The sequence below is a fragment of the Otolemur garnettii genome, unplaced genomic scaffold (assembly GCF_000181295.1).
Source record: "Otolemur garnettii isolate 467f Iridium unplaced genomic scaffold, OtoGar3 scaffold00210, whole genome shotgun sequence".
NCBI classification, from domain to species: Eukaryota; Metazoa; Chordata; class Mammalia; order Primates; family Galagidae; genus Otolemur; species Otolemur garnettii.
In genome coordinates, this window is record NW_003852605.1 from 723,653 (window position 1) to 734,137 (window position 10,485).

At 45.8% G+C, this 10,485-nt stretch overlaps 1 protein-coding gene across 1 annotated transcript in view; it reads left to right on the forward strand.

Annotated features, from left to right (window-relative positions):
• Positions 1 to 10,485, forward strand: part of RAD54L (RAD54 like) — a 36,872-nt gene that overhangs the window by 24,657 nt on the left and 1,730 nt on the right. The window contains exons 9-16 of the mRNA XM_023507860.1: positions 85 to 98; positions 645 to 771; positions 3,018 to 3,092; positions 3,218 to 3,348; positions 4,500 to 4,610; positions 4,944 to 5,067; positions 5,419 to 5,497; positions 5,776 to 5,955. Coding sequence (XP_023363628.1) covers positions 85 to 98; positions 645 to 771; positions 3,018 to 3,092; positions 3,218 to 3,348; positions 4,500 to 4,610; positions 4,944 to 5,067; positions 5,419 to 5,497; positions 5,776 to 5,955 — 841 coding nt within the window. The remainder of the gene's footprint in view (positions 1 to 84; positions 99 to 644; positions 772 to 3,017; positions 3,093 to 3,217; positions 3,349 to 4,499; positions 4,611 to 4,943; positions 5,068 to 5,418; positions 5,498 to 5,775; positions 5,956 to 10,485) is intronic.

The window sequence follows — 10,485 nt, forward strand, 5'->3', positions numbered from 1 at the left end:
TTGTTGTTTGGCGGGTCCGGGCTGGGGATTCGAACCCGCCACCTTAGGTGTACGTGGCTGGCGCCTTAGCCGGTTGAGCTATAGGCACCGAGCCTATAGTTGGACTTTTAAAATGATACATCCTGACCATCTTTGTCTTTTATTTATTTATTTATTTATTTATTTTTATAGAGACAGTCTCACGTTATCCCCATCATAGCTCGTGGCAACCTCCAACTCTGGGTTTAGGTGACTCTGTTGCCTCAGCCTCCCAAGTACCTGGGACTACAGGCGCCTGCCACAATGCCCAGCTATTTTTTTGTTGTTGTTGCAGTTTGGCTGGGGCCGGGTTTGAACCCTCCACCCTCAGTATATGGGGCCAGTACCCTACCCGCTGAGCTATAGGCGCTGCCCCATCTTTGTCTTTTAATTGGGCTATTTAGCCCATTTATATTTATTGTAATTGATATTTGGATTTTAATTTACCACTTTTCTCTTTGGCCTATTAAAGGTTCACTGCTTTATCTCTTTGATCTGTTAAATAGAAATTGGCCTATTTGTTGTTCTAGGTAGGAAGATTGGTTTGTGACAAAGTGGTCTGCCATTACTAGCAGTGGGAAAATTATTAATTTTCCACATTCTTTAATATTTCCTTCTGTGTTTAGGGACTGCCCATGAGTTCAAGAAGCATTTTGAACTGCCGATTTTGAAGGGTCGAGATGCAGCTGCCAGTGAGGCAGATAGGCAGCTAGGAGAGGAGCGACTGCGGGAGCTCACCACCATTGTGAATAGGTAACAACCCCAAATGAGGTCATCAGAATTGCTTCCCAAGCCATTCAAGGCCAATCCTTTGGGGACTTGACCTATGTGGCGTCCTCAAAGGCTGGGATTCTAGGAAGTACATGGAATCTGTGCCCTGACTATGGCCACTGAATAAATGGAGGTGTCTTATAGGACAAGTCCTTGCTTTCTTTCTCGTCTGGGCCCTGTGGTCTGGTTTTGGTCTGTTTACCAGTCTGCCAAGGAATTCTCTGAAGATGTTGGACTTCCTGAGCAAAATATACATTGGAGCATTGTTAGTACTTCAGAACCTTCGTATCAGTCTTAGACTTAAAGAACCAGGCTTCTCTCCCCAGGACCTAGAATCTTGTGACCTGTAAAAGATGTGAAAGATGGATGTGACTCTTAGGCTAAGAGAACTTAATATTTTTTCATGGGGCTTATAACCTCTGGGGCAGGTACATATATTCTGGACCCTTTCCAGAGGAGGTATGCATACTTTATGGGTTGCATCCTAAAGAATCCTCTGGCCTCCCAACTGCCAAGCTACCTCTCCCTACCAATTTTGGATGATAGGAAGGAGAGTCAGGGTCTTTTTAAGAGATACTTATTTTTTTCTTTTCTTTTTTTTTTTTTTGTAGTTTTGGCTGAGGCTGGGCTCGAACCCACCACCTCCGGTATATGGGGCCAGCGCCCCACTCCTTGAGCCATAGGCACCACCCAAGAGATACTTCTTAAGGGCTGATCTTTATTCTTCTTGGTCTGCCCTGGAGTGGGGTTAATTTCATTGAATATGGGGCCTTGTGGTAGCAGGCATTTGGTCAATTGCATGCGGAAACTGCCCTAAAGGCTTAGTGGTTTACAGCTTGCTTTTCCTGTTAGAGTTCTAGCTTCTTTGGGAGACTGTTAGCTTTGTGTTAAAGATTGGCCAGCCAATGGCTGGGCATGGTGGCTCATGTCTGGGAGGCTGAGGTGAGTGGGGTTGCTTTAGCTCATGCATTCGAGACCAGCCTGAGCAAAATCGAGACCCCCATCTCTAAACATAGCTAGGTGTTGTGGCAGGCGCCTATAGTCCCAGATACTCAGGAGGCTTAGACAAGAGAATTGCTTTGAGGTTGCTGTGAGTTGTAACACTCTACTGAGGTCCACAAAAAAAACCCCCAAAACCAAAAAACCCAGCCAGCCAGTTGAAGGGGAAGAAAAGATTTGCTAGTCGATGGTAGGCTATTTTCTTTTCTTTTCTTTTCTTTTCTTTTTTTTATGGTAGGCTATTTTCAAGGTCTCTGTTCCCATGACTGAGACCTGATATAGATATCTTTGCCATAGGGCTAAGGATCTCTTGATGTTTGATACTACAAAAGAGAACCAGTAATTTTTTTTTTTGACAGAGTCTCACTTTGTTGCAGCTTATAGCAACTCAAACTCTTGGGCTCAAGCGATTCTCTTGCCTTAGTCACCCGAGTAGCTGGGACTACAGGCATCTACCAAAATGCCCAGCTATTTTTAGAGACGAGGTCTCGCTCTGGCTCAGGCTGGTCTTGAACTTGGTGAGCTCAGGCAGTCCACCCACCTCGGCTTCCCAGAGTGCTAGGATTACAGGTGTGAGCCACCATGCCTGGCTAAGAGAGTCAGTCTTTTTTTTTTTTAATTTAAGACAGAGTCTCACTATGTCGCCCTGGGTAGAGTGCTGTGATATCATAGCTCACAGCAACCTCAAGCTCTTGGGCTTAAGCAATTCTCTTGCCTCCGCCTCCCAAGTAACTGTGGCTATTTTTTGGTTGTAGTTGTCATTGTGTTTGGCAGGCCCAGGCTGGGTTCAAACCTGCCAGCTCTGATATATGTGGCTGGCACCCTAGCTGCTGAGCTATAGGCACTGAGCCAAGACAGCCAATCTTGATCCTTTGGGTGGTAGCTTTTATTCCAATAGTATGCACAGTAGTTTTACCAACTACTTACCTTTTTTTTGTTATTTTGAGACAGAGTCTCATTATGTCACCCTCGGTAGAGTGCCATGGTGTCACAGCTCATGGCAACCTCAAACTCTTGGGCTTAAGTGATTCTCTTGCCTCAGCCTCTCAAATAGCTAGGACTACAGGTGCCCGCTACAATGACCAGCTATTTTTCTTTTTTTGGTGTAGTTGTTGTTTGGCAGGCCTGGGCTGGGTTTGAACCCACCAGCTCTGATGTATGTGCCTGTTGCCCTAGCCTCTGAGCTACAGGTGCCAAGCTTCCTTACCTTTTTATCTTATTTTCTGTAGGTGCCTAATACGGAGGACATCTGATATTCTTTCTAAATACCTGCCTGTGAAGATTGAGGAGGTGGTTTGTTGTAGGTACTGAATTTAACTGAAAGGTGTGGGATTAGTGTGTCAAAGCTTAGGTTCTGAGGTATGACCGGGCTTTCAAGATGCAGAAATGTGGTCAAGCTTTTCCCAATGATGTGGCTGCCTTTTTTCAGGCTGACACCCCTTCAGACCGAGTTATACAAGAGGTTTCTGAGACAAGCTAAGCCAGCAGAAGAATTGCGTGAGGGCAAGATAAGTGTGTCTTCCCTTTCTTCTATCACCTCGCTAAAGAAGCTTTGTAATCGTGAGTTGGGCTTGGGTCCTACTGTGTGAGAATGAGCAATGGAGGGTAGGCTTCTGTAGTGGCCCAGCAATCTTCACTAAAACTTGTCTGGACTCCTCATAGAAACATGATTCCAGGGCTGGGCATGGTGGCTCATGACTATAATTCTAGCACTCTGGGTGGCTGAGGCTGGTGGGTTGCTTGAGCTCAGGAGTTTGAGATTAGCCTGAGCAAGAGCAAGACCCAGTCTCAAAAACTAGCCAGGTGTTGTGGTGGATACATGTAGTCCCAGTTATTCTGGGGGCTGAGACAAGGGAATGGCTTGAGCCCAAGAGTTTGAGGTTGCCATGAGGTATGACGCCATGGTATTCTACCGAGGATGATAAAGTGAGACTTCGTTTCTTTAAAAAAAAAAAAAAGAAAGAAAGAAAAAAAATCATTCTGCGGGGTGCAATGGCTCATGCCTGTAATCCCGGGACTTGGGAAGCTGAGGCAGGTGAATTGTCTGAGCTCATGAGTTAGAGGCCAACCTGAGCCAGAGCAAGACCCTGTCTCTAAAAAATAGCTGGGCACTGTGGTGGGCGCCTGTAGTCTCAGCTACCTGGGAGGCTGAGGCAAGAGAATTGCTTGAGCCCAAGAGTTTGAGGTTGCTCTGAGCTAAATGCCATGGTACTCTACCAAGGGTGACCAAGTGAGACTCTGTCTCAGAAAAAAAAAAAGAAACATTATTCCAATGATTTCAACCCTACCCAAGGCATGAACTCTGCATTGTGGCTTCTGTGAACTAGGCCGTTTGCTTTGGAAAATTTTGTATATCCTCTGTGTAGTCCCTGCTTGATGCTTGGGATATACAGGACTCTGTGTGTGTGTGTGCCTACATATAGTCATGCTCATATAAAATACTGGGCAGAAGGGAAAATAACAAAGAAACCTTGCCCTCTCTGTGATAGCACCCTTCTTGTTGAGAGAATGCACCAATAAGCAGATTGTCCATCCATGATCCCAGGTGGCACTGACTACATGCTGTTGGAATTTGGGAGGGTGAAGACCAAGCCTGAGGCTGAGGAAGGCCTTCTGGGCTAGGCTTCTAGAGGGAGTTTTAGTGAGCATTGATGTGGAAACTTCAGAAGGCAAAGTAGGTGGCATTTTTTTTTTGTTTGTTTTCCTTCCAGATCCAGCTCTAATCTATGACAAGTGTGTGGAAGAGGAAGCTGGCTTTGAGGGTGCCTTGGATGTATTCCCCCCTGGTTATAGTTCTAAGGGCCTAGAGCCCCAGTTGTCAGGTGAGCCCTTTCCCACCAGTATTTCAGTCTTCTAGGGGTGAGAATAGAGTGGTAGATTGTCTCTTTGTGCTAAAGCTGTCCTATTTCAAGACAGTATATCAAGAATAAGAATCCTTAGCCGGGCGTTGTGGCGGGCGCCTGTAGTCTCAGCTACTTGGGAGGCTGAGGCAGAGGAATCGCCTAAGCCCAGGAGTTGGAGGTTGCTGGAGCGACTCCGCTGCACTCTACCGAGGGCGAAAAAGTGAGACTCTGTCTCTACAAAAAAAATAAATAAATAAGAATCCTAGGCTACTGGGATGGCCAGTTCGGTGCTAATGATTGTTTTCTTCCCAGGTAAGATGCTGGTCCTTGATTATATTCTGGCAGTGACCCGAAGCCGCAGCAATGACAAAGTTGTGCTGGTGTCCAATTACACTCAGACATTGGATCTCTTTGAGAAGCTCTGCCGGGCTCGGAGGTAGGGAAGAGCCTAGCCAGGATGCTAAAGAGGTGTGCTTCCTCTACTGCCCCTCTGGTAAGATTAGGTGTTTTGATTGGTGGATGCAGGTTAAGATATGGGTGCATGAGAGATTTCCCTAGAGATGTCTTGTTCCTTTATTGGTGCTATGGTCCTAGTTCCATCTCTAAGCAGAATTTCCCCTAGTCCCTCATGTGCTCTCATAGGGACGGGGTCCTGGCCCCCAGCTCCCTCCCTTCCCCTTCCTTTGGGAGTTTAAAACCTCAGGCATGGTTAGTCCAGTTCCTTCAATGGCTCTGACTCAAGGGACTCTTCTTTCTTCTTTGGTCTTAATCTTGGATTTCCCTTCAGGTACTTATATGTCCGCCTGGATGGCACAATGTCCATTAAGAAGCGAGCCAAGGTTGTAGAACGCTTCAATAGTCCATCGGTAAATGCACAGCCCGTGCCCCCATACCATCAAATGCAGTGACATCAGAAATAAGGAACTCCCTTATGCCACCCCACTCCCCCCCCCGTGGATGTGGTGGGGTTAGGCTGGTTGGTGATGGCTGGGTTAGAAACGGACTTTATGGGTTGAGTACTTGGCTAGTGGTCTTCCCAGTTGGTCTGAGTGTAAGAATACAGAGGCATAAGAGCTCTGAGTTGCTGAGTAGGATCCTAGTTTAGGCTCTAAGAGGTTCTTTTTCTTCTGCTCCCTCTTCCCAGAGCCCTGACTTTGTCTTCATGCTGAGCAGCAAAGCTGGAGGCTGTGGCCTTAACCTCATTGGGGCTAACCGGCTAGTCATGTTTGACCCTGACTGGAACCCTGCCAATGATGAACAAGCTATGGCCCGGGTCTGGCGTGATGGTCAAAAGAAGACCTGCTATATCTACCGCCTGCTGTCTGTAAGGATGGTGATAGTGGACAGAGTAGGGGTGGGTCAGGGAGTAAGACCTTCAGGATCATATTGAATTGTTTCTCAGTGCCTCTTTTGCCTCTCTGCTTCTAGCAGTAGCCAGGCTATTGGCCTAGCCTAGAATCCTTTATTCTTCTGTTCTCCTTTTCCTTCTCTCTGTTCCTCCAAACCCTCTTACTGTGCTGAGTACCGTACATCCTTTTCATGGGACACCTGCTTTTCCTCATACCTGATTTCTCCTGTGCCACTTCCTCATAGTCTTCTCATCCCTTGTGTCCCACTGGCATTCCCCAAGTTCTCATTTACCTCTTTTAGTGTATCCATCCCATAGTTCCTTTGCAGCTCATGTTGTCTGATGTGATTGCCCTCTTTTCTTTCTTGCTATAGTCATCTATCCTCTGCTGTGTTTTTAAATTCATTGATGACTTTGGACACCAGCTGTCCTTCATTTCTTTCCCAAATCCAGTGATCATCCTGGCTAATTTCAAGGATGATGCAGTTATCCAGCATGCTGGCCTTCATGTTTCTTTGATATTATCTCTAAGGAGCTCACCTCTCATTTCATTACTCCAGAGGTCATGCTATGGAACTTGTTAGTACCCAAACTTTAATAACATTCCACTCTCACTTTCTGTCCTTTCAGCTTTCTCATACCCACTGTATGGGTTCTGTTTCAACTTAATGTCCTTAGAACCTGTTCCCTCCTGTGCGACCCCCTTCCCCCACTATTCTGGTTTGACTTTTTTTTTTTTTTTTTTTTTTTATTAAAAGACAGGGTCTGAGTCTGTCTCCCAGGTTGGAGTGTAGTGATGTTATCATACTCACTGTAACCTCAAACTCCTGGCCTCAAGTGATCCTTCGGCCTTGGCCTAAGCTACTGTGGTGGCTCTGACTTCCTTTTTTATCTAGCCCAATCCTCATCATGCATCCTTTCAGCTGCTCTTTTCCCAATACCCATTCTACTTGGATCGTTCTAGCTGTTTTTTGGCTTTTATGCCAGGTGAATTTTGCATTTACAAATTGGTACCAATGTAAATTCATGTTGTCCTTTTTGGGCTAAGCCATATCTCATTTTCTTCAAGAGCCACTTCAAGTCTTCACTACTTCTTTCAAGTTTCCTACTTAAAACTTTGACAAGAAAATGTAGAATACTTGGTATGAATTCTCTTATCTGCTTTTCTTCCTTAAATCTCTATACCTGGGCTCAGCACTTGTGGCTCGGGTGGCTGAGGCGCCAGCCACATACACCTAAGGTGGCAGGTTCGAATCCAGCCCGGGCCCGCCAGGCAACAATGATGACTGCAACCAAAAAAAAAAAAAAAAGCCAGGCGTTGTGGCGGGCGCCTGTGAATCCTTAGCCGGGCCTTGTGGCGGGCGCCTGTGGTCCCAGCTACTTGGGAGGCTGATGCAGGAGACTCGCTTGAGCCCAGGAGTTGGAGGTTGCTGTGAGCTGTGATGCCACGGCACTCTACCCAGGGCAACAGCTTGAGGCTCTGTCTCCAAAAAAAAAAAAAAAAAATTTCTATACCTGAAATTTCCTCCCCCTATTTTAGAGGAAGAAGATTCCTTTCCCTTCTATTTGAGGTTCATTCTTTTTTTTTTTTTCTTTGAGACAGAGCCTCAAGCTGTCCACCTGGGTAGAGTGCTGTGGCATCACAGCTCACAGCAACCTCTAACTTCTGGACTCAAGCGAGTCTCCTGCCTCAGCCTCCCAAGTAGCTGGGACTACAGGCGCCCGTCACAATGCCCGGCTATTTTTTGGTTGCAGCTGTCGTTGTTTGGAGGGCCCGGGCTGGATTCAAACCCACCACCTTAGGTGTATGTGCTAGTGCCTTAGCCACTTGAGCCACAGGTGCCAAGCTACTTGAGGTTCATTCTTCTGGCTGTTCTAAACTCCTTTCCCATCCAATGCTTTCTTTTTTTTTTTTTTTTTTTTTTTTTGAGATCTCACCTACCCAGTCCAGTTATCCTGGGTAGAGTGCTATGGTGTCATAGAGCACAGCAACTTCAAACTCCTAGGCTCATGAGATCCTCCTGTTTCTGCCTCCCGAGTAGCTGGCACTACAGATGCCTGCCATAACATCTGGCTAGTTTTATTTATTTTTTATTCTCACTCTTGCTCAGGCTGGTCTCAAAGTCCTAAGCTCATGTGATCCACTTGCTTCAGCCTCCCAGAGTGCTGGGATTACAGGTGTGAGCCACCAAGCTGAACCACCACAGTGGCTTATGCTTTCTTAGTTGACAACTACTTTATCCTCCTAAAGTCTATAATCATGCTCAAGTAGCTCCCACCTTAAAAACAAAGTAATTTTGGGCGGCGCCTGCGGCTCAAGGAGTAGGGCACTGGCCCCATGTTAGGAGAGGTGGCAGGTTCAAACCTGGCCCCAGCCAAAAACTGCAACAACAACAAAAATAAATAAAAAAGAAAAGCAAAAAAAAACCACAAAGTAATTTTATCAACAATGACAACTGCACAAAAAATAAAAAAAAATAGCTGAGTGTTGCAATGGGTGCCTATAGTCCCAGCTACTTGGGAGGCTTAGACAACAGAATTGCTTAAGCCCAAGAGTTTGAGGTTGCTGTGAGCTATGAAGCTAAGGTGCTCTACTGAGGGAAACATAGGGAGACTCTGTCTCAAAAAATAATAATAATAATAATTTTTTAACTCTATCCTATTGTAACCACTACTTGTTATTTTCCATTTACTGTTAAAAGTTTTCCAAGACCGGCTCCGCGCCTATAGCTCAACTGGCTAAGGCGCCAGCCATGTACACCTAAGGTGGCGGGTTCGAATCCCCAGCCCGGACCCGCCAAACAACAATGACAGCTGCAACCAAAAAATAGCCGGGCGTTGTGGCGGGCGCCTGTGGTCCCAGCTACTTGGGAGGCGGAGCCAGGAGACTTGCTTGAGCCCAGGAGTTGGAGGTTGCTGTGAGCTGTAATGCCACGGCACTCTACCCAGGGGGACAGCTTGAGGCTCTGTCTCAAAAAAAAAAAAAGTTTTCCAAGACCTATAGATTAACTGCTTCAGCTTCTCATCTACTCAGACCCTATGCCACTGAACCTGCTTTTGAATACACTATTGACTTCCTAATTGCTAAAATAGGAATCTTCGTTTTCCTTTATGTATATCTGATACTGTTGACTACCCCTTAACATGTCTCCTCTTTGTTTGAAAACTCTACTCTGGTTCTCCTACTTCTCTGATTACATACCTATTGACAAATTGCTAACTAAGTTTCTATTTTGAGTTCTATTTTTCTTTTTCTTTTTTTTCTAGAGACAGAGTCTCATTTTGTCACCCTTTGTAGAATGCTGTGGTGTCTCAGCTCACAGCAACCTCCAGCTCTTGGCCTTAGGTGATTCTCTTGCCTCAGCCTCCCAAGTACCTGGAACTGAAGGCGCCCACCACACCTGTCTATTTTTTGTTATATTTTGGCCGGGTCTAGGCTTGAACCCTCCACCCTCGGTATATGGGGCCGGCGCCCTACTCACTGAGCCATAGGTACCGCCCCTAGTTTGAGTTCTAGATCCATATTTCCATTACTTAATCTACATTTCATTTCCACTTGGATTTCTTTTTCTTTTTTTGAGACAGAGTCTCACTTTGTCACCCTTGGTAGAGTGCTATGGCGTCACAACTCACAGCAACCTTCAACTCTTGGGCTTAGGTGATTCTCTTGCCTTAGCCTCCCAAGTAGCTGGGACTACAGGTACCTGCCACAACGCCCAGCTATTGTTGTTGTTGTCATTGTTGTTTTAGCAGGCCTCACCAGCCCCGATGTATATGGCTGGCATCCTAACCACAGGCACCGAACCTATTTTTTTGGTTGTTGTTCTTTAAGAGATGAGGTCTCACTCTGGCTCAGGCTGGTCTCAAACTCATAAGCTCAAGCAATCCACCCATCTCGGCCTCCCAGAGTGCCAGGATTATAGGCATGAGCCACTGTGCCCGGCACACTTGGATTTTTGTTGTTGTTGTTGTTTGAGACAGAGTTTATGTTACTGTTGAGTGTCACAGCTCACAACAACCTCCAATTCTTGGGCTTAAGCAATTCTTTGGCCTCAGCCTTCCAAGTAGCTTGGACTACCAGTGACCACCACAAGGCTCAGCTATTTTTTTTTTTTTTTTTTTTTGGGTTTTAGTTGTCATTGTTTGGCAGGCCCAGGCTGGGTTTGGTCCCGTCAGCTCCAGTGTATATGGTTTTTTGGCACCCTAGCTGCTGAGCTACAGGCACTGAGCCCACACTTGGATTTCTTAAGAGTACTTTAGGTACACCATGACAAAACTCGTTCTGAATTTTGTCATTTAATGGCTTCTTTAGCCACCCAACCCAAACCTGGGAATCATGTTACTAGACTATTGTCTCCTGTAACCAAATTCCCACCAGTTTTCATTGCTTTTACCTTTTTGATTTATTTTATTTAATATCACCTTCCTTTCCATTTCCTGCTAATGTCACAGTCCTCTCTCACTTGGATATTGTAGCAGCTTCTAATTCTTTTCTTTTTTTTTTTT